The sequence below is a fragment of the Alligator sinensis genome, unplaced genomic scaffold (assembly GCF_000455745.1).
Source record: "Alligator sinensis unplaced genomic scaffold, ASM45574v1 scaffold282_2, whole genome shotgun sequence".
Lineage (NCBI taxonomy): Eukaryota > Metazoa > Chordata > Crocodylia > Alligatoridae > Alligator > Alligator sinensis.
In genome coordinates, this window is record NW_005841879.1 from 1,481,775 (window position 1) to 1,505,603 (window position 23,829).

The 23,829-nt window shown below is 42.5% G+C and overlaps 1 protein-coding gene across 5 annotated transcripts in view; it reads right to left on the bottom strand.

The window, feature by feature from the left end:
• Positions 1-202: 202 nt before the first annotated feature.
• Positions 203-23,829, bottom strand: part of CEP112 (centrosomal protein 112) — a 276,328-nt gene continuing 252,701 nt past the window's right edge. For 4 of the 5 annotated variants that reach the window (XM_025196262.1, XM_025196261.1, XM_025196263.1 and 1 more), the window contains 2 exons: positions 4,358-4,459; positions 2,057-2,125 (listed from right to left, as the gene is read on the bottom strand). In XM_025196262.1, coding sequence (XP_025052047.1) covers positions 2,057-2,125; positions 4,358-4,459 — 171 coding nt within the window. Of the gene's footprint in view, positions 601-2,056; positions 2,126-4,357; positions 4,460-23,829 lie in introns of those variants that run through there. The other variant, XM_006017352.3, reaches the window with a different exon arrangement.

Genomic DNA, 23,829 nt, shown 5'->3' on the forward strand with positions numbered 1-23,829 from the left:
ATCCAGCATCTGTGGTGTTTCCATTGTCACAGCACAATTTTTCCTCAGATGCAGCTTGAAGTATTTTCCAAACAAAAGAAAATGCAAAATCCCATTAAACAGCATGGCTATTTAAGCAAATGAAATGTTCAGGGAACACAAACAATGTCAAAACAAAAAGAGTACAAAAGAATATTTTAATATTATGTAAACACATGAACAGAAAACAATGTGAAATATGTTAAAATATTTGGGGCAACAATAATAATTGGAACGTGATTTCTTCATGTGTAAAAGTGAATAAAAATGACATTAGGAAGTAATAAAACACATATTCGCAGAGGGATTTTAGTTTTTTCAGTAAGTATAGTCAGCATTCACACAAACACACGCAATATATCAAAAGTTTAAATTTGTAATAATGATAAAAAAAATTCAAGTAAGATACAACTCAAAAATGCTGGCATGAACAATGGATGGGCTTTCATGAACTTAATTGCATTTTCTGTGCTAACAAAACAGCCACTGATCTCACTCTTTAATTTACAAGATCCAAATCTTCAAACCTGCTGAAAGAAGTCCATTTGACACTTGAACAGAGTCATCTGCTCCAGCAATTACCTGAAAATTAAAATGTTCTCATTAGTTATATCTTCTTATTTGTAATGCAGAGGTGTCTAAAGGCTCTTATTAGGACCACTTCCCCATTATGTTGGGCTTTGTATACCTCTATACTCAACTCCTGCAGTGAAGAGCTTGCCAGGTACACCAAGACACTGCACTGCATTAACAACAAAAGGTAACAGAATATCCCAGGGAACCAGGATTAAGAGAAAAGTAATAATGGGTGCGTCTACACATGCATTAATGCGCTTTTCCTAATGCGCATTCAATTTAGTACCTCCAATGTGAGGTCCTAAATTAATGCGCATTAGGCTGTGCTAGTGCCCGCTCTGTGTGAATGTAGTCGTGGCCCGACAGGCCTAGCAGTGGAAATACTCAGTCTAACCACAGCAAAGATAGTAGTAGTGCAAGTGTCCCTCCGAACTGACCAGTCAATGTGGTGCAACCTTAAGTCCATCTGCGAGGGTAAGATGATGAAGTTAATGTTTCAAGCCCACTCATTCTGTGACCTTCCCTCTCTACAGTCCTATCACATAAACCACACTCAGATGCGATGCTCATCTTTTGTGACTGTTACTGAGCTAAATCTAATGCAATGACTGCACTTGTCAAATATTAGCAATTTTTTAGCCATCTGCTTCCCTAAGAATGAAGATGGCAACTACCTGGCTCATAGGACACTTGACATCTTTCTGTTTACCTGACAGTGCCTCTTATATTAGATACAGAATAATCTGAGGGAGACAGTACATTGTATACCTGTACCCGTCCATATTTTATCAGCAGCTTACAACACTGAAAATTTTAAAAGACTCCTCCAGATAAATATTTTCAGACTAGTTTTATGTCTTACATGATTTGCATTAAAATATCATCTGCTTTTATGCTCACATCCTGTTATGTACAGGTATCCTCATGTGAGATACAGACATATCAACAAGCCCTATAGGGATAAAAAGACTCAGTGGAAGGGTGTTTTTTTTTTTTATTCGCTTATCCAAATGACTCATTCGTTTTAAGGCACAGAGAGTCTTTTATTGCTGTTGCAACACTTGCAGCCATTTATTCTGAAGGGCGTAAGTGTTTGAAACAAAGCTAAAGCTCATGAAGATCCGGTACTTTGAAGAGGTGATCTGTAATATTAAAAATTGCATCATCATTCTCTATCTTAAAAGGCAGCGGCATCACCACAGGCCCACAGCTGTGCATCGAGCCACTGTCTCAACACGAACACTGAGGCAAGTCCCAGACTTATAATGCACCTGCAAGTTCTCTAATCTTGCTCTAATAGTACTGACTAAGCACTGGGTAACTTGTCAGAGACGGCTTGTTTACCGAAAATAAGGTTCTTTTTAAACTGCAACCATATTTGAGCATTTTAATTAAGCTGTAAAACTTCAAGAACTGGGGCCCACAGGTGCGAAACAGTACAAACTGATCGGAAGCTATTTACCTACCTTCTGGTATGGTAGGAATTCAGTTCTTCCTGTAGGACAGATGCTCTCTTCTGCAGAAAGTTTACCTGCAAAAAAAATATATGAAAATGGTGCACAAAAATCTAATGAATAATGTAGCAGAGATACCACACAGACTGATTATACTGTCTGAACCCTTTGTATGCTGGTAAGATAGACTAGCACCAGGATCACAAGCTAGGCTTCAACAATGCTTCACAGGAAGATGCTAGGATGGTTGCCCTGGACTATGTACCCATAGCCTTTCTGATCCCAGGAAGCCAAGATGGATTTTGAACCCGGACCTGTTCCCAATGATGTAACAGGTGGACGAAGCATGGCACTGAGTCAAACCCTACACCTGGCTCTGATGCTGAGAAAGTCACGTCGCTCATTTGTCTTGGTTTCCCGATCTGAAAAACGCTAATAATAGTATTCACCTGCCCTATGGGTACACATGGTTATTATGGGTGCAATGGTTATTCATACTTAACTAGCCATAAAGAGTACAGGGGGCGGGAGAAAGACCATTGTAGCAACGTGCTTTCCATTTGACTGAAGTTTTAGAAAACGTTGCCGGTTTTCCTATTTGCTTCCGTCTAGCAGCGTTGGGTTGCATTACCCGGCCTTGCCTCCTCAGCTCCCCAGAAACGTTCATACTTCTGGCAGGCGCAGGGACTCCACTGCCCCTCTTGTCTGATGTTTTCAAACAGGAATTTCAACAATTTTCAGACCAGGACACCTGCACTTCAGACAAGAACCTGATTTCCCCAACGGTCTCCAACTACTGCATACTGTTGCAAATGCAGCCAGTAGGCATGCATTTCTAGGTTAACACCCAGTCGAAGAGTGCGGAGTTACTTTTACTCTTTTGAAATGCTGCTGATGCTAACGGGAGCCCTGCAGGTGGATATTCAGTTCCATTTTTTAACTCACTGGCATGTGTAGTATTCTTATATTTGTCCCAGTGAAATGCTTCCTACCAGTTAATCATAAACTTTTAAAACAATTTTTTACTATCAACTGGCAACGTATTTCCCTGGTAGATTTTTAACTCTTTCTTTTTCTACAAAGACTTAAACCGGACTGTCTATTGTTGCCACTGGGAATTTCTTCATGAAAAAAAGAGTATCTGCAACCTTAACTATTCACTGGTGCCACAGTTGGTGCCTAGGAACATAAAACTCTCGTTTTCAACATCCTTCTGGAAGAACAGGACACAGTGTGCAGTAAGAGTCACAGTGTTGCTAAGTACAGAGCCAATACAACCTGCCCAGGGCAACCTGTATGTCCAAGGATCACATCAGCTCCTTTAACAATAGCATCATCCTAGGACCCAATGTTCAGGTGACGGCCTATGATCCTCACACCCATTTCAGTTGCTATTTCCCAAGAGAAACCCCCTTTCCTTTAAGGCTGACCAACATTAGTTGTTCTTAAACGTAGGAACTAACATTTGGCTGCACTGAACCATGTTTTCATTGCACCCAGCTCACCACAGCCCAGATCACGCTGTATCAGGGACCTGTCCTCTTTAATATTTAAGTTTCTCCAATATCCTTGCGCTGTTGTAGATTTTTTTGTAATGAATTTATGTTGGGTTTTTTTTCAGGGCCCTGATAAATAAGATTACATAATGGCCCAGCAGAAAGACATGATTGAACTTGAACATGATTCCCTCTTTACAATGATATTTTAATGTCACAGTTAAGCAGCCTGCAATTTATTTCATATGTAACACATTGAATTGGGGTAATTTTTGTTCCTTATTAAAACATACTGCGGTACCAAGTCAGGGACCTTACAGAAATAGAAATATTTTACATTAAAATTATTACATTTAACAACGAATGCAGCAGGTTTGTGGGATGGTTCATTGTCTGGGTTGCAAAGGAAACAAAAGGGTCCTTTCCAATGCATGCTGAAACGGTTCTCCCTAGAGAAACTGTGCTAATAGATGGTAGCTAGTTGTACCCTCCCTTGAAGAGGTCATTCCTGAACGGCTGAAACATCATCACTGACTTTATTTCCTGCTTTCTGCAGATCTTTAAGGCACATGTCTTGGATCAAGAGAGATGACACTTTGCCTAGCAAGGAGGAGTTGAGGGAGGGAACCCTCCTCCTGGCCACTGGAAGATGGGCGAGTGTGACAAGGACTGAAATCTTGTCACAGTTTATTCCTGACGTCAATTCAATATGTGTTGTACAGCCAAATATAATCCAGTCCTAACTGCCTTTTAAAGAGAGACATGTTTTATCTGGATCCTAAAATGGGAGCTAACTAGATGCTGAGATTTTACCTGAGATTTTAAAGACGCAATGGTATCTTCGAGTTCCTGTCTCAAAGACACTGGCATTAGACCTTTGAGTTTGGTTTCATATTCTTGTCGAATATAGGTCATCTGAAATGGAACAGAGAGAAACGTAAATGATAAGTGACAAGTATTGGAGGCAGGATTGCATCTTTACAGCTAGTTTCTTCTCAGAGTAATCTCTCCGGATTTGGACATCAGGACAGGACTGATTTGGGTGGAAGAAAACGGGGGCACGGAGCAGAGAACAGAATCGGTACGAGTGAACAGAGCTGCAACAACCAAGATCCAGCCACCAATATCGCCACTGAAATGGTGTCTCCTTTTTGGGTCAAGTGCCTTTCTACTCCTATCATTGCCCTTTATATTGGCTGCAGGCTTAGGAAGCAAGAACCTCCTGCCCTGTGCTCTCATGTCACTTAGTAATGACAGTAGCACCGAGAACCATCTCCAAATGTGTTTTACTGGAGGCATGGAAAAGAGAAAAATGTTAGCAAACATTTGTAAAAGAGCAAAGGAGAATCAGGAAGGCCAAGAGGAGGAAGGGGCAATGAGGTTACCACCTACTAATCTGCTCTGGTGGCTTTGGTGGAGCTAGGTCAAGCAAGGAAGTGCTGTTTGCATCATAGTCCTCACACACAAGTGAAATAACTCAATGTCTTTTTTTTTTTTAATGCTTTGAAGTGGAGAAGTTTTGTAAGGAGGATTTTTTTTCCACGGATGTGACTATTCTTTATTTGCATCTGGTCTTTTCTTAGACTTCATTCCAGTGCTATTGATGCCCTCCAGCTGAGTGATGCAGTCAGAAGAGTTTAATGACTTGTCAATACCCATCTAGGTATTTTGAGGAGCTTGCCTTGGAGATATTATTATATGCAAAATTTGCAAGTTGTTCCTTGCCCTTCATAGCACATTTTTCAGTCACATTCACTGAACCGTAGTTTAAGTAGTTCATCTACTTTTCTAACTAAGCTCTAAAAGTACTAACAGGAGGAGAAGCAAAGTATTTTACTTTTATTTTACTTTTTTATTTTATTTTAAGAAGATAATTTTACAGCAATTTCTAGGCACATTATCTGACACCCTAACAGATTCCACATGATATTGCCTTCTGCTTGACCTTTCTCTTTTCATTACAATGAGCTCAAGACCTAGATGAGGATTCAAACACACACAATTTTTTTTTAAATGTGTGGACTTGGAATGGGTATCTTCAAAAGACCAATGTGCAATTTCCTTACATAAGAATGAGGATATCTAACAGGGAAGTATACTATCTTAGCACCTCTTTGTTATATATGCATACAAATATCAATGGGAATTTTTGTCTCCATCCTGACAATGGAGGAAACCATGAAGTGATTTTGTCTGCACATAAATGATCAATGGTCATTTACACATGGATTCAGTATTTACTTAAGTCAAGGAAGGACTTTTTTTGCCTTCAGTGGGCACTGAGTAAAAATCTTTAAATGATAAAAGATTCAAAAGGAAATCACGGAGAGTCAAACATCCTTTTGTAAGGCCAGCATGCGTAAGGCAGGACAGATCCTGAAGCCAGCAGCACACAAAGGAGTGATGCAGCAAGCGTCAGGGCCAGCTGCCGTCATTCCCTAGCCCAAATGAGCAAGTACAGCTGGGTTGGCCAGGGATAACTCTGACACAGGTCCAGAGCGGGGCTTGAACTCCCATCTCAGGAGTCATAATAGTGACATAGACTCAGAGAAAATTAGGACCTCAGGAGGTCACATCTAGTCCAACCCCCTGCTCAAAGCAGGACAAGACCCGACTACATCATCCCAACTGAGGCTTTGTCTAGCCGGGTTTTGAAAACCTCCAAGGATGGAGCTACCACCACCTCTCGGGGTAACCTCCTCCAGTGCTTTACTACCCTCCTAGTGAGAAAAGTTTTCCTAATATCTAACCTAAACTTCCCTTAGTGCAACTTGTGCCCATTGCTCCTTGTTCTGGCACCTGCCACCACTGAGAACAGTCCAGCTCCATCCTCTTTGCAGCCCTCCACCTCAGGAACCCGAAGGCTGCTATTAAATCCCCCCTCAGTCTCCTCTTCTCTAGACTAAATAACCCTGGGTCCCCCAGCCCACTTCAGCATTTTTGTCACCCTCTGCTCAACTCTCTCCAACTTCTCCACATCCTTTCTGTAGTGGGGGCCCAAACCTGCACACAGGACTCCAGATGTGGCCTCCCCAGTGCTGAATAGAGGGGAGTAATCATTTCCCTTGACCTGCTGCCAATGCTTCTACCAATGCAACCCAGGATGCCGGTAGCCTTCTTGGCAACAAGAGCACACTGCTGGCTCATATTCAGCTTATTGTCCACTGTCCTCCCCAGGTCCTTTTCTGCAGAGCTGCTGCCCAGCCCATCACCCCCAGCCTGCACCGGTGCATGGGGTTGTTCCCTCCTAAGTGCAGGACTTTGCACTTGTCCTTGTTGAACCTCATAAGATTCCCTTTAGCCCAATCCTCCAATTTGCCTAGGTCACTCTGAATCCTAGCCCTGCCCTCCAGCATATCCACTCTTTCTCCCAGTTTGGTGTCATCTGCAAACTTGCTGAGGGTGCACTCTGCCACCTTCCAGCTCGTTGAACAAAACTGGCCCCTGGGGCACTCCTCTTGATACTGGCTGCCAATTAGACATTGAGCCCTTGATGACTACTCTCTGAGCCCGATGCTCCAGCCAGTTTTCTATCCACCTTACAGTTCGTTCATCCAGCCTGTACTTCCTTAGCTTGCCTGCAAGAATGCTGTGGGAGACGGTATCAAAAGCCTTGCTAAAAATCAAGGTGCACCACATCCACCAGTCTCCCCACATCCACGGATCCAGTCACCTCATCATAGAGGCAATCAGGTCGGTCAGGCATGACTTGCCCCTGGTGAATCCATGCTGACTGTTCCTAATCACCTTCTTCTCCTCCAAGTGCTTAGGAATGGCTTCCTTGAGGATCTGCTCCATGATTTTTCCAGGGACTGAGGTGAGACTGACTGGTCTGGAGTTCCCCGGATCCTCCTTCTTCCCTTTCTTAAATATGAGCACTATGTTTGCCCTTTTCCAATCATCCAGGACCTCTCCTATTGCCATGAATTTTCAAAGATGATGGCCAATGGCTCTGAAGTCACATCAGGCAACTCCCTCAGCACCCTTGGGTGCATCCCATCCGGCCCCATGGACTTGTATATGTCCAGCTTTTCTAAATAGTCCCTAACCTGTTCTTTTGCTTGGTGGCTGCTCACCTCCTCCCCAAACTGTGCTGCCAGGTGCAGTAGTTTGGGAGCTGACCTTGCCTATGACGACTGAGGCAAAAAAGGCACTGAGTACTCCAGCCTTTTCTGCATCCTCTGTCACAAGGTTGTCTCCGCCATTCAGTAAGGGACCCACACTTTCACTGATCCTCCTCTTGCTTCTGACATACTTATACAAACCCTTCTTATTACCCTTCACATCCCTTGCTATCTGCAACTCCAATTGCACTTTGGCCTCCCTAACTTCATCCCTGCATGCCTAAGCAATGCTCCTATACTCCTCCCTAGTTATTTGTCCAAGTTTCCACTTCTTATAAGTTGCTTTTTTGTGATTTGGTTTACTGAAGAGTTCCCTGATAAACCAAGCCGGTTTTCTGCCACACTTGCTAGCTGTCCTGTATATTGGGATGGTTTATTCCTGCACTCTCAGTAAAGCCTCCTTAAAGTATAGCCAGCTCTCCTGGACTCTTCTCCCCCTCATTCTGGCTTCCCAGGGGATCCTGCTGCCTTTCTGAAGTCCAGGCTCCTTACTTTGCTGCTCTCCATCTTCCTTTCCTCAGGATCCTGATCTCAATCCTCTCGTGGTTATTGCTGCCCAAGTTGCCATCCACTACTACATCCCTCACCAATTCTTCTCTGTTTGTAAGCAGCAGGTCAAGAAGAGCACGGCCCCTATTTGGCCGTTCCAGCACTTGGACATTGTCCACAACACTCTCCAAAAACTTCCTGGATTGCCTGCACACGGCTGTATTGCCCTCCCAGCAGATGTCAGGGGGAGTGAAGTCCTCCATGAGAACCAGGGCCCATGACTGGGAAACTTCTGCTAGCTGTTTGAAGAAGTCTCATCCACCACTTCCTCCTGGTCTGGTGGTCTATAGCCGACCCCGACCACAACATCACCCTTGCTTGCTCCCCCCTCTGACCCTAACCCAGAGACTCTCAACAGGCCTCTCTCCAGTTTCATACTGGAGCTCTGAGCAATCATATGACTCTTTGACATACCCGTAACTGCTCTGCCACCACGCTCCTCACGAGCTAAGATAAAGGGTGAAAGTTTCACTCTAAACTTTCAAAAGAAAATTTAAAGAATAAGGGCCAAGGCACAGGAGTTTGAAACTAGCATGTCTGCTGTTTCTGTCATATCCATGCACTGCTCCAATGACATCTTTGGTACCTCCCAAGAATGCCTACAGCCATGTTTCAGGCCCTAATTTATAGCCATGTTGGGACTAATTTATAGGCAGTAAGGAAAAAGAACATCAACAGCTGCAGGAATAATTTTCTTATTCCCTTTTTTTTTTTTTTCCAACTTTCCCCTACTCTTAAGATTAATATTTTAACTAACTGCCAACCTAAAACGGACAAAGGGCATTTCTAAAGGCCTAGTTGTAAGCAAAGGGTGTTGCCACACAAAAAATTCATGCGACTTGGGCCTCTCAGGCCTGTGTTGCCCTGGTACGTTGTTTGTGTAATAATCATGAGTCCCTGGGGAGTTTGGGTGACGGTTGTTTTATCAAATTCCTCTGGAACACTAGCACTCCAAGAGCGTGCAACTAGTCGGAGGATTAGAGCTGCGATTGTAGCTGTAGGGAGAAAAGTTTCTGGCAGATATAACAATGACTCCCAGATGAAGACAAGGACTAAGCACAGAGCTCTGATCTGGGATGCTATTTCCAAACACACCCCGGTGGTCCCTTGCCATTAAAACAATTACACTGCACAAGATGCTACCTTGTACATACCACAAGCAACCTATTTAAGGCCTCCTCCTATACAACCTCAGCGCTTTATGCACTTTGATGCTACTGGGAGGAGGCCATAACAGTAGATACGGAGGCTGACTTGTAATCATCTCTGAGAACAGAAATGGAGCATCATGACCAAGGAATTTCAAAACACCCGGATAACGTATCTGTGTAAACATAACAATTCATTTCTTAAAGGCCGCTGTTATGCTCATGTAACTAGATGATTGTTCCTTCTGATTCATGTGGATATGCAAAGCTCGATCCTACTTAAATGGGGAAAAAAAGCAGTAGAAAGAAGCAGTGATAACTTAACTGCCATCCTAAAAAATGCTTTGCCAACAGTAGATCCATTTGCTTTAAAGTACTTATAAGTCCGGAGCCTTCAAAAATTAATTCAGCGCTGACAATTTAAAGGACTTCTGGCTGATATGACACTTGTCTGGAAATATGCTTTTTGGATAGGTGATTAGGTGTCAGGTTGGGACCATGGTGGAGGAAGGATGGCTGGGGGGTGAAGGTGCTGGCCTGTAACCTGGAAGAAAAGATCCCTGCCCTGCCCCTGATATCCCAAGTGACCTTGAGCAGGTCGCTACGCCTCCCTCTGTGCAACCCCTGGAGGAAATATGCTCACTGCAGATCCCAACAGATTATCTGGACCATTGGCGCCCAGCACCATCAGCACCCAGATTATGTTGATATGATGAAGGTGAAATGAGTCAAGGTAAGACCGTGTATGTCTATTGTGAATTCGAACACATTGCGTGATCCAATTGAACAGCAAACTCATCTTTATGAATGACTGATCCTACTAAATGGGGGAAATGTAAGGTTGCTGTTACTCTAGTGCTCTCTCATATAGAGGGGGCATAATAGGCAGCTACATAAAGTTGGCTGGCTAGCAATGTATTTTGCACTGCTGCAGTGCCAAACATCAAATTAAGTCGTTTCCTACAAACTGGATGTACTTCTTCACACACCTAACCAGATAACCATGAAAGGTAATGAATCAAAGATGGGAAAGGTTGAGTGGAACAGTTTAAAAAATGGAAAAGGAGGAATTGAGATGAGGCAAACTGCAGTGCTCATTCCCAGTGCAGTGATTAGGAAAACAGACCTAAGAGATTTAGAACATGTCCCTGGTTGAAGACGAGGGAAGTGAACACAACTGAGAGACTAAACAAAATATCCAAATATTATTGCACTCCAAAGTGAAGAATCACAGTGGAGCAACAGCATCACCATTTGCAAATCAAAGGAAGATAAAATATTAGTTGATTTTATTACAGGAAGGTGTGTACCATTATTACTAAGTAGTGGTATATAGAGATATGTCGGCTGGAGTGGGATAGCACCATGCATCTTCCCAGTGTTAATGTATTGGCTGAAACCCTGAGCCAGCAAAGCAGTGACATCACTTTTCAGCTTTGTTCTGAAGCTTGTGAGCAGGCTCATTTAATTCAGCAAGACTACGCGCGTGTGTAAACACCTTTGCTGAACTGGAAGCTTCCCTGTCCTTAGCTTAGTACGTGCGAGTTGTTCCACTGACTTCACTAGGACAACCCACCTGTGTATAGTTAAGTACATGCTTACGGGGTTTTTCTAGATTAGGGGCTAAATTTATAAATAAATCCAAAGAGGATATTCCCTAGAGGACAGACTCGCAGAGAGCTCTTTAAAACTTTTAAATGGAAATTTCCATAGAGTGAATTCACACACCATTTCATGCTTCGTGTTTCAGATAAATCCGATTTAAATCTGCCAAGAAGTTTTGCCATCAGGACTACAAATCAAAATGGGCAGGTTTCATTTATTTGAAAGTGAGATGAGTTATGACTTCCAGTTTCTCTTTAAAGAATGCACATGCTTAAACATTTGACAACTAGAAATAAATTAGAGCTCCCTTAAAGAAGTGCCAATTATATTCTTTTGAAAAAAGCAAATCTTGCCAAATGTGTATTATTTAAAATGATCATGCAAAGGGAATGAGATAGGCACCTCTGGTGACAGGTCAGGAGACTCCCGTCCATAAATCCTTCCCACACACCACCAAGAGAAAGTAAATATAAAGACAAATACTTTACAAGCAGAAAGAAAAACAGGAATAATTCTGAAACAAACAAAACCTTCTTTGAACATAGAGTGCGAGCGAGAAGTTATGATTAAGATTTATATATTTTTTTTAAAATTCAGATAAATTTATGCTATTATTTCTATGAGTGCCTAAAAACACTGTGTGTGCATGCACACATGCTTTGCCAGGATAAATATTTTTTGAGCCAAGAGCTCGTTTTGGGCGGGGTTCTTGATGCATGTATATTTGTGCTCATTCAACATGTGTTACACGTGTTCTTAGTGAGACCAGAGAAGAAACAGACAGCTGGAACAGCTAAATGGCATTATTTTCAGAAGCTTAAAAAATTGAAAGGCCCATTTTACCGGTTGTGCTGGATGACTTGCACAACCACAAAGCTAGAGATGATACACTAATTCACCCCAAAAAGCACAATGCTTAAAAAACTGGATTGTGCATGGGGAGATGAATTTCAGGTAATGAGGCTGGGGCCCCAGGAGTACAAGCTCTGCTGTGGATGTCATTTAATTTATGACAACGGTGGCTGCAGCCTCTCCGCTCATTTATGTGAAAACTCCTGGTTATCCACTTTGGTGGCCAGAGGTCCCAGTCTACCTATTTATAGCTATATTTCAAGGCTCTGCCATGCGTCCCAGTCCCATCTGAAGTGCAACACAAACACAGATACTTAGGGTCAAAAAACATTCTTGTACTACTCCCATCAGGGCATATTTCATCTGCAATTACTTCTAGACACATGCCAGTCTTCCTCTTTACATATTTTCTCTCTATACACTTTCTAGCAGCCACATGAGTTTCATTTTAAATATTTGTAACGCCAACTTCAATTAAGATATTGCTCTGGAAGTGCAATAGGCATGCTCAAATTCTGCAGTGGGCCACTGCTGGCCATTGCAATCAGAGCAATCTAAGCACATGCTTTCATAAAGTTGTTATTTGCTTTTGACAGTGCAAACCAGCAGAGGCTGAAGCTAGCCAGTTGCTTTTCATGAAGGCAATTCTTGGAAAGTCATGAAGAAATATGTACCATGCTTCAGAGTCCAGACACAGATTACTATGCTGGCTGGGAGGGAAAAGAGAGAGACAGAGAGAAACAATCCCTGGTAGCTGAAGGATTTGCTTGAGGCTGATTTTTGCAATGATTTCTTGCTGCATTTCAGTGAAAAGCTACAAGCCCTTTTTTGTAATGAACCAGATTTTCAAAATACCACTGTATTGCGTGCACTTGTTAAGGCAATCTGTTGAAAATATCTTACTTTCAACTATATTCACTAATAATTGCATCACCATGGGATGTAAATAAGATCCCAGCTGTTTCCTGTCACATAATGATAAGCAATATGCTGGTACTGTTGGCTGGAGTTATTATGAAGGTTTATTGACCCACAAGATTAAAATAGATCACGGTGAAAGTCTAAATTACTTGTTTGTAACTAAAAAAACCACAGAAAGTGGACTAATATATGCTAATTGTGACGAGGAAGGTTCATTTTTAACATGTATTTAGACCAACGAGGGCTATTTCTGAAGGAGGGTTTTGGCTCGTTTGTTCTTTTACAGCCTCTCTAGGACCTACAAATGCTGCATCTCTTTTATACCTGAGAGATGTTTAAAACTGCAGTTCTTCAGCCCTTGGTGTGCTGGATGGGGCAGGTCGCTCTCTGCCATTGTGAAAGCTCATCTGCTGTCCTAAGAAAGCTTCTCTTCTTCTTCATCTTGATGAGCTGATTTAATCCAGCTACCCCCAGGAAGGGTTTTAATATTAAGCTGCCACAGTGCTTTTTTGTTTACTCAGGTTTGTGGCTGGCGTGCGAGGTTTGAATTTTGACCATCAATCATCTTTGAGGTCAATGGAAGCAACTGAAAGCTAAATTTGCCACAAATGGGTAAAGTGACTTTTGGTTGGTCACGTGACAAGTTAGGAACTTAAAAGGTGAACTATTCACGTTTACCCTTATACTAAATAAAGGAAACTGAACCGCTGGGCATAAAACGATGTCATTCTTAAAGGTTTGCATACTTATCTGAATTACTCAAAGCTAAGCCCTACAACCATATTCCAAACTCAGCAACTTTTTCTCCTACGGTTGCCTGCTTTCAAAAGGCCCAAGTTGTTAACTTTCTGCAGGGTCTTCTCTGGGATGTCTCGGCAGCTTGCTAAGTTCTGGGAGGTCTTGTTCCTCTACGGATGAAGCAAAGGAGCATCTTTGAGGAGCAAGGTCTCTTCTGCTGGGTGCCTAAGTAACTTTATCTCCATGTTTTAAAGCAGCTTCTTCTCTCTGTAGTCTCCACTTCTGAAGGTGCCGGGCTGGCCTGGCCTCCCCACAGATCTGCCTTGTTTGTGCATGAAGGCGTCACAGAGCTGATGACCCGAGAGGCGCTCCGGCACCAGGAGTTCTAGCGTGGGTCAGATGCTTTCTGCAGCCCATTAAAAAACACAAACTGGGTCCAATTCAGTCCAGATTTCCTAACGCGGTTTGAGCCAGAGGAGCACAGGGAGAGAGCAAAATGCAAGCGAAAGAAACAAAGCAGTGGAATCACTGAGGATTTCCAACTTGCCTTCTGTCAGGACTGAATCTAGGATTTTGCAAAAATCTGATGACAACCAGCCAGCAGTTGACTTAATGAAGTTTTCGGCTGCATTTTGTATATTATCAATTCTGTACTACTCAAAAGACAGGAAATTAAGTAGTGATCAGAACATGTAAGTATAGTGACATTTCATGCGTTTTAAATGTTGTTTGCATTTTCTGTGAATTTTATGCGAATGAGATGTGATCAGTAATACCCCCTTCTGTTCTCTGGAATCTATCCCTACATTATTTAAAGCATGGCATCTGGTTTACAGGAAAAAATGCTGTTTAAATCAGAAAAGTCTGAAAAAAGTATTTGCATCTGTTTCTTCAGTGCTCATCTCTGAAAACAGACACTGCTGCAATAATTCTGGAGTCAGCGCGGGGTCCACAACACGTAAAGAAATGTGTTACCTTGCGATCTGAGCAAAGGATCTGGACCCAGGCACTACTAACCTTTAATCACTATTCTGCAGCACTGGGAAAATCATTTAGTTTCATACTCAAGTCTCGCTGGGCGCCTGTACGTGAGTGCGAAGGGTGCTCCGACATGCTGTAATTACAGCGCATTGGAGCAGACTCAATTAATCCAGCCTGCCGGAGCATGGCAATTACCGTGCTCCAGCAGCCTCCCACGGCTTGTGTATCAGCATCCCCGCGCTTCCAAGTGGCAGCAGGGGCGCTTGAACTAAAGCTCATTCAATGAGCTTTAGCTCAAGCGCCCCCGCTGCCATTTTGAAGTGGGGACACCGATACACGAGACGCCGTGGCACTTCAGAGTGGCTCTTGGAGCTGCTCTGATTAAAGCACTGCCCCCTCCAGCCCCGGAGCGTGTGTTAAATATTCGCCACTATCCCGAAAGGTGAATATTACTAATCAGGTATGTGGCTACTTTACTCAGGTGATGTGAAGATGGATTAGTTCATTTCCGGCAAGCGCCATGCAATTGTCAATATTGTCAATCAGGTATGTGAAACTAAAGATTGAACGAAGCCTGGTTCTGTTCTTCCTGGCTGCAGTGACCGGTCCTGTACTCTTCAGGCTCCAAGTGAAACCAGCTGCCGTCCCTTGGAGCTGTTCAGATTCCCCGGGGTCCCATCTATCATGAATCAGTCAACCGGCCAGCTCCCTCCTTAGTAAAGGAACCTGGTTATCCAAATCCTCAGTTTCATAAAGTAACAGGTTCTTCCCCCTCTAACAAGTCCTTAATAACACTTCACTTTTGCTGTAGGTAAGCATCCCAACTTGCTCGTCTTGGGCTTGAATTCTGGATTCCCCAAAGCACTTTTGAAACCAAGAAACATGCTTGATTCATTCTGCCTTATTTTCACAACCGACTACAATAACAACCCTCTTTGCTATTTAGTGAGCATATTCTCTTATTTCAGGGGTGGGAGGTTGGAATTTCTGCCCACACTGTGAAACGCATGTTGAAACTTGGTTCCTACAGATTTAAAGAAATACAATATGTAATTTGACAGCACTGTTCTTAAGTTTTCCAAAAGTTACAAGCGAGCATCAGAAACTTCAGGAATTTGTTCAACTGAAAACAGCAACAGAGCAAGATCCATCAAACGCGTGATCTGGTCCAACAGGCACCATGTTGTTCCATGATGGGAAAATAAATATAGCGACAGAACCTATCCTGCTTTCAAAATTTCAATAAAACATAAGCTGGTGGCACAGCTGACCTTTTTGTTTTTGTCTTTAGCTAGTAAACCATTTAAGAGTCCAAAACACCTTTCGCCTTGCTGTTTAACCAACCCCTGGGGACTTCCAGTTATGCCGAAATGTTCAATGCACAATCTGAGCTTTCTGCTCTAAGTCAGTTTCTTTCAACCTGTGTCCAAGAGACCTTATTACTTCACTGGCTTGTATTTCAATATCTTTCTTTTCTTAACCCAGATCCCCCACCTGGAAAATCCTCTGTTTGTAGTTAAGCACTAAGAGTCTATATAATTCATAACTGCAAAGGAAGAGAAGCCAGGCAAAACTTTAAAAAAAAAACCCAGCAGGCTGCATATGGCAAGAGCAACATTCTTGGGATTACACAAGCTGGATAGGAATAAAAGCTTTTACTGTCAACACCAGAGTAACTAGGAATGCTGTGGTTAGAAAAATTCTCACTGTTGCCTCCACCTCTCAGTCCTGAGGGGTCCTCCATTGTCACTGCTGGAATGTAAGGATCCCTGGCTCCTTCACCCCTCATCCTGGAGGACCCATCACTGCTATTCTTTCAGCTCACGTCTGTGCTGCTCTTGAAGTGACTAAAGAAACAACTGCTTGCAAAGAGTGGCCCTCTCTTCCCTGGAGCGCAAGGGAGAGGCTTCCACGGTGCTCCCAGCACATGCTGACCTGGAGCAAAAAACAGAAATCTAAACTAGCTGTTCTTCACTGGGATGGCCTGACAAACACATGCAATTAATTCATGCTTCAGTCAATGGCAGAGAAATGCTAAGATGATATCACAATAATTCAGTCCCAAATACAGTTGTAATAATTTTGACACTGCCGCTGGGACTTATTCATATACTCTAGCTTTACTCTCCAGCCACTATGGCCTTCTCATCTGACCTTGCAAGGTGCTGGGTGCTCTCAGCGATTCTCTTACTGATGTTAATGAGAGTTACGGGGTTCAGTGATGCGTAGGATGAGGCCCTACATTTTCAGGATGCCTAAAATTTTGGCCAACATCTTTGTACACAGCAACAATCCCCCTCCCTCCTGACGCCTTTACAAAATACCATTTTACCAATGTCTAAACTTCAAAACAAACACCCCTTCTTTAAAGCAGCACAACTGGTAAGACTGTTGGGTCTTTCCACCTCCAAATAGTTCAGCATTTCTATTAGAAGTCCTTCTTGGTCCAGAAAACAGACGCTGGTACACACTGTACGTGTATTTCCACCAATGGCTGTGGGTGCGGATTGTAAAACAAACACATGGACTATATTAGGATAAAAACATAGATAAAGTAGAGGCCAGCATACGAGTATGCTGTCAATACCAGCTCATATTAAACCCTGGAAATAAGAACCTGCGTTGCGTTTAATTGCAGCCAGGCACTCTACGCCACGGAGAGAGGAATGGGACCCCTCGCTATCATGGCACACTTCTTTTAGCATCTCACCCTCTTTCAAGCTTTTGGTAGGACAAAAGAGGTTTCCTTCACCTTGTTCCTGTTCCTTTTTCTGCACATTCAGCTCATTCACGTGTACCATTCCCCTCCTTTGATTTTCCCTCCTTTGACTATTTGCATTCTCCCCTTGCCGTTCTAGATTAAATACTTCCCCAAAAAACTGTTCTGAACAAACACAATTCCCACATCTGTTTGCATGCAAGCAGGCAGAAGCACTCCTTAGTATTGCATGGTAACCCTAAAAAGAGGAAAGCTCTCTTTCTATTCACTAATATTTCACAGGAATGATACAAAGAACCGACATTTTAACATGCTCTGTATTTCCTCCATATGAGCAGTTTTACTTCTATTTTTTTTGGTAAAATTTCTCTCCCCTTTCAACTGTGTTTATACTCAGTCTCCTGTTTCACTTCCCCTTTCCAGCTAGTTGCTTCAATCCAACAATTCATTTGATATTATGGAATAGTCGCACCTTTGTACTTAACTAGCAGGTTCTGTTTGATTACCAAAGTTACTCCTGAACTTCCCCATATTTACCATCACCTTCCTCTTTTCCTTTCCCACAACCTTTCCATTACTATGGGAGCTTTCTTCCCTGGCATATGGAACAACTTCATTATACGTCTCAGCTCCACTGATTTCCAAACCCTTTTAAATCCTATCTGAAAATATGTTTTCCATCATCTGAACACTGGTCTTTTCTGCTACTCTAGAACCTTATTCTTCCAGGGTATAAAGTTAGGTAATAAGGAATCAGTAACTGGATAATGGCTATTATTTAGTGCTAAATTCTGCAATCAATTTTTGTTAAAATGTCAATATTTTTCTTTTTCTTTCGTATACTACATTATTATTTATGACAATGATCTTGATATTTGTACAAAACTCTGGGTCTGGCTCATGCTCAGTAGACCCTGCCTTATGAGTTGTCCTACTGAAATCGATGGAACTGTGTGTGTAATGAAACAATAGTCAACATAGAGATGGTAGAATAGGGCTCTAAATTACAATACCCACTTTATATTACCAACTGTGAGCTCCAAAATTAATGAGAAAGCCAAACTAAGAGAGGTTTCTCTTGCACTACATGCACGAGGGCCATGTACAGACATTCAGTCACTGCCCTCCCAGTAAAAACCAAGAATATACAGATGTTCAGGATTTTTCTCCCAGAGCAAACGTGGCCACTCTGGGAGAAAAATAACCCAGAAACAACCCAAATCACTTGTGGGAGAGTTCCTCCTGGGAAACTGAATGTCTATACATGTTCTGAGAGAAGCCACAACACAGTCCTTGAACAGCCCAGGGTACTTTGCTCCCGCCCTCTTCCTCCTCCACCCTCCAGGGAGACAGCATTTTGCCCACTGGACTTTACTGCTCCAACTGAGCAAGTAGCAGAACAAGCCCCCTTCACAATCCCAAAACTGTGCTGCAGGGAAACATAGGCTAACCCTGAGCAGTCTGAGTCAGCCAGTCAGGACTGTCCTGTGCCCTACTGCCATCTGTGTCCAGGCAGACTGAGGGAGTCTGCAGAGCACACTGAGATGTGTGCACAGGGGCCCCTGGTTGCTCAGCACCAGTGCTACAACCTCTCTGTTGTATGTCTGTGCAGGCACCTCTGTTTTCTACCAGGAAAACAAACCTGGGAGAATCCTCCCAGATTACACCAACAGGGTGCTGATACTACTGTACCACTCTTCCTATTGACTGCCCATATATTGCTCTTCTACATTATTTTCTGCTTCAATAAAATTAATGAGACTTCAAATGTGCTCCCCATGAGCATGAGCAAGAAAGTTCTGTGTTGTGCCTGCCCTGGATTCTGAGGTTACAGGTGGCACAAACATTACGGCCAACAAAGAGCTGTGTAATTCTGGCTGTTCCCCCCCATCTTCTTTTCACTGCGTACCCTATTCTTTGCTGACCAACTGAGATGTTGAGATGTTGGCAGAGCAACAATTTAGGAGCGTGCAAGCAGGCACAGCAGGGGAGTAAGCCTCTTCCTCCAAGCAGCAACACAGAGCGATGCCAAAGTACAGAAAAATGAGTGCTCTTCAAGAACAGGCTTCAGAAAGACTCTTGAAATGCCAGCAACTGATCTTGAAATAGAGGATGAATGGAAATGACTTGCCATCACACTTTCTTCATCATCACCAGAGAATCTGCAGGTCCAAGTATTAATCAGGGTGGTCTGCAGCCAACAACCATACAAGGGCTTATAACATGGAGTCACTTTTCTGGTTAAACATCATCCAGATCCAGACTTGGCTTCCTGGTTCTGTGGTAGCAATCTTCAAAAACGTTAAAGCCTGGTGGGCTGAAGCAATTGGAGGACATGGCACATATATAACAGCACCTCTGCTGTGTGATGCTTGCTGTTTTCTTCCAGGTTTCACAACAGAAGGTTCTTGCTGAAGCCCTGACTGCTTCTGGGTATATAGGGAACAGTGTCCGGAAAGGGCCTGTCCCCTGCACTTGACAGAAAACTGTATCCTTTACTTTAAAATGCAGAACTTGCTACAGGAACGTGTAGCTTTTTGACCCTGATGTTCGAGTACTCTTACCTGCTCTATGTAGGGCTATTCTCTGAGAACATTTGGACATTCCAGGTGCCAGTTTTGACTTAAAAAATACTCTGGTTATTGCAGTCATCTGTGGCACTGTAGTTCCACTGACAGCAGAAAGAGACTGGGCATTCTGATGAAGAAGCCCAACCATGGGTCTACCAGTCCTAAGATTTAAGGCATGCTATTGTTTCCTCATGGTCTGGCTGATTTGATTGAGTGGGTACATCTCATCTCTAGGGATATCTCAAGGTTTTAAAGATCAATTTTATATTTAAGTAAACTGTCTCCTGTCCCTACACCCTTCTGTCCCACTTTTACAACTCCATGGTACCTGTTCTTAATCGTTATACATCCTGGGCATGTCTACATGTGCACCCAACTGTGCTGTTATTACCGCAAAGTCATTTAGTGCGTGCTAAAGGTTTAGCATGTACTAAAGGACTGCACAGCGGATTCTGTGCAGTAGCAATGAGCATCACAGTTTGCGTCTGCTGACACTACATCGCTGTAGCTCATTGCCATGGTGACATAGCATCTTGTATAGCATCAGAAGAAATCTGGACAGTAAAAGATTAACTGCAGGTGATAAAAACGTACGTTTGGTAGGGCTGTGCAAAATTTCACCGGCTGTTTCGTTTCAACGCTGTTTTGACTCATTTCAAGCTCAAAAGAGCGAAATGAAATGAAGGGCTTTGAAACAGCCTCAAAACGAAACGAGGGCAGTCAAAACATTATGAAAGTTTTGAAATGTTTTGAGTTTCGAAGCCGAAGCTGGGCTTGCCTGCAGGGAAACAGAAAGTAAGGTGAAGGAGAGGGAGGAGGGAGGAAGGACTGATCTGATATTGACTGTGACTGTTAGGCTGCCTGAGATGCTGCTGGTGTTACCATTCTGCTACACACACGTGGCACGAGTTCCCCATTGTAGCCTATGGGCGAAACGTTGAAACAGCGAAACAGTTTTGATGAAACGAAACAGAACAGTGGTTTCAAAACAAAACAAAACTCAAAACGAAACACTGTCCTGGTGAAACGGCAACACGGAAGTCGAAACAAAACAGTGCTGTTTCGCACAGCCTTAGCTTCCATTGCCACAGAGGGCTTTACAAAGAAGCAAGTTGCTGGGCATCCGAACGCTCTAAATGCATCTCCCTTGCCTGCATGCATTGACTCCTTGCTCACCGCTCCCGGAAACTGCAGAGAGCAAATATTGGCCTTGTTCAAGTTTCCATTGAGAACAAGTTGTGGCAAATTTTAAAAGTTTCTCTGTGCTGCATAATAACCAAAAATTCACAATGATGCATCATAGCAGTCTCTGAGAACAAATATATTTAGTTGGCATGGAAACCAAAAGTTAGACTGGATGTGGTAAATATCCAACAGTCATAAAAAATTAACCACGTCAGAATAATAAGCATTAAACATGAAAACTCAATAAACGCTACTGAATCATAGCTGTCTTGCACTTATTGCTCCTGTTTTCATTTTACACTTTGGAAGAAAACTGAGTGGCTTTGTTGTGTTACATGAATTTCCCTCCAAATACCTCTACACAACTCTAAGTCATGTAATTCCCCTCTGCTTTTGTTTTAATCTACTTGAGAAAATGGAAATTAAAGGCTTGGAAATCTGTATTGGAAGTCTCCCTCACGCCCTCAAAAATATTCATGAATTGTACATAATTGATTTTCTGTCTGCATGGCCTCTCTCTCCTTTAAGGCTCTTTTTGTGACTTGACTGATTCACCCGTGAGAATGACTGCTATGGTTTAAACATCTTCAGCCATGTACAGTAGGAGTTGTATTACACTGTTCATTTGCTGATTGGCATAAGGTATCTTTATTTTTCCTCCATCTTCCCCAGGCATACAGTTTACCCAGGATCCTTTGAAAACTTAAAAACATTGTGTGTCTAAAATGGTAAAGTACTAGGGAGATCGATCTTCTGAAATTTTTATACGGTATGGTTCCCAACTCTAAGAGCACTGCAGCAGTCATAAGCATTTGTATATTTTGGGTTCTCTTAATTACATAAAAAAACAGAGGCTGAAATGTAATGGAATATCCCCCCCCTCAAAAATCCTAAAGATGTTAAAGCAAGAAAATCATTGAGATAACTACCATCGCTGCATATATAGGTCTAGTTCAGCACAGCACTTTGCACATGTTTAAGTTCATATCGTTACCAAAGCACTGAAATACGTGTCTAAATTGAAGCATATGCTTAACTATAATTGAAGTTAGTGGAATTTAAGCCAGGAACTGATGCCACATGTAGAATATAAGGCTGCTGCAAAAAGGAGACTTCTACAGAAGTGGACAGTATGATGGTAAATTAGACTCAGTGCGGACAATGTAATACGTGTACTACAAGGAATACCTTGAGTGACTTAAGCCATTTCATGGGGCTCTAAATGAGCTATAACACCTGGGGAAAAGGACACAGACAGTGCATGCACCCATCTGCTCAATGTGTACTGGCAATCCAACGAGCAAACAACATGCTCTGGTACAAAAACAACACAGACGTTTTTACAGAATTCCACACAAATCAATGGTGCTTAATTCTGGTAGCTTTACTGCTTTCCAGCCTCCATGTTCTTTTAATATAGGTTTTTGTTTAGGATAATCTTTATATGTAAGTACCTGATTGTTTCTGTCTTATAAATGTTAAGGACTAGGTTAATTCTGCATCAGTAAGAAACAGGATTACTATCAAAGGGTTAAAGTTTAGCAAATTTGTCAGTCACTTTTGGAAACAACAGAGTTATAAGGATGTCCCATTGAAACAAGACAAACATGGAGCACTAAGATACCACCCAACAAGCCTTAATGAGAAACAGCTTTTTGTTTTTAATTAAAAGCACAACAAAATATTTTTCATGTCTCATTCATTTGTTTGTTGTTGTTATAGAATCAAAACACAGGATTTTTCCTTTTAATGAAAAACAGAAGCAGTTTAAACCACCTCCCCCCACCCCCGCCTTTTTTTGAGCAGACATGTAAAAAGCCCAAGAAACTGTCCTTTGTAATAGTGCCAAGGCAAATTTCGATCCTTTATGCAATGCGGTATCAAGACAATGATATTTGGTAAGAGTAGGAGAAAGTTCCAAGTAACCGCCTGGAAGATCACAACTGCCAAATCAGCTGATCTGAAGCTGGTACTGTTATTGCCCCTTTTCTGATTGCGTTTATGGGTAGTCCAGCAAAGGAATAACACAGAGAAGCAAGTTAAGACACTGAACTTCTGGAGAGGTAGATTAAACTAATAGATTAACAGTCACAGGGAGAGAATTAACAACAAAGCTACCAAACATTTTATATGTTAAAAAAAAGAAAATCAAACTCAAATGTGTTTGACAGACCCAGTTCATTCAAAATGCCTCAACTCAAATGCAGGAAATATTTGGACAAGACAGTTGTTTAAGTCATTGGGGCTGTATGTCAGGCTTTTCCAATACTACTGTAGTAAACCCAAGTAGAAACCATTCTGGACTTGACAATTCAGAGTAATTAAAATGGAACTCCAACTCCAGCTGTGTGATGCTGCAATAAAACAGATCCGTGGGCTGAGCTGGTCGTCTATTTATTTAGTGTGGAAATATTTAAAAAGACAAATATAAAACAGGTGACATCTGGCTGGATGGCAGCATTATGGAAAAGGACTGGGGAGTCTTGGTAGGTCGCAAACTCAATATGAGTCTGCAGTGTGATGCAGCTGCATAAAAGGTAAATGCATTTTTGGGGTTCATCAACTGAAGCATTAGGTTCAAGACATGGGAGGTGATCGTACTTCTCAACTCAGCACTGGTTAGGCCCATCTGGATACTGTGTGCAGTTCTGGGCTCCACATTTTAAAAAGGACATGGAGATGTTGGAGAGGATCCAGAGGCAGGCAACAAAGTTGATCAAGGTTCTTGGAAGGCAAGTCATATGAGGAGAGGCTGAAGGAGCTAAGCATGTTCAGCTTGTGGAAAAGGTGCTTAACAGGGGACATAACAGCAATGTTCAGGAACTTGAAGGGCTGCCAAGAAGAAGGAGGAAAGCACCTTTTCTGTATGGTTGCAGAAAGAATGATGCGGACC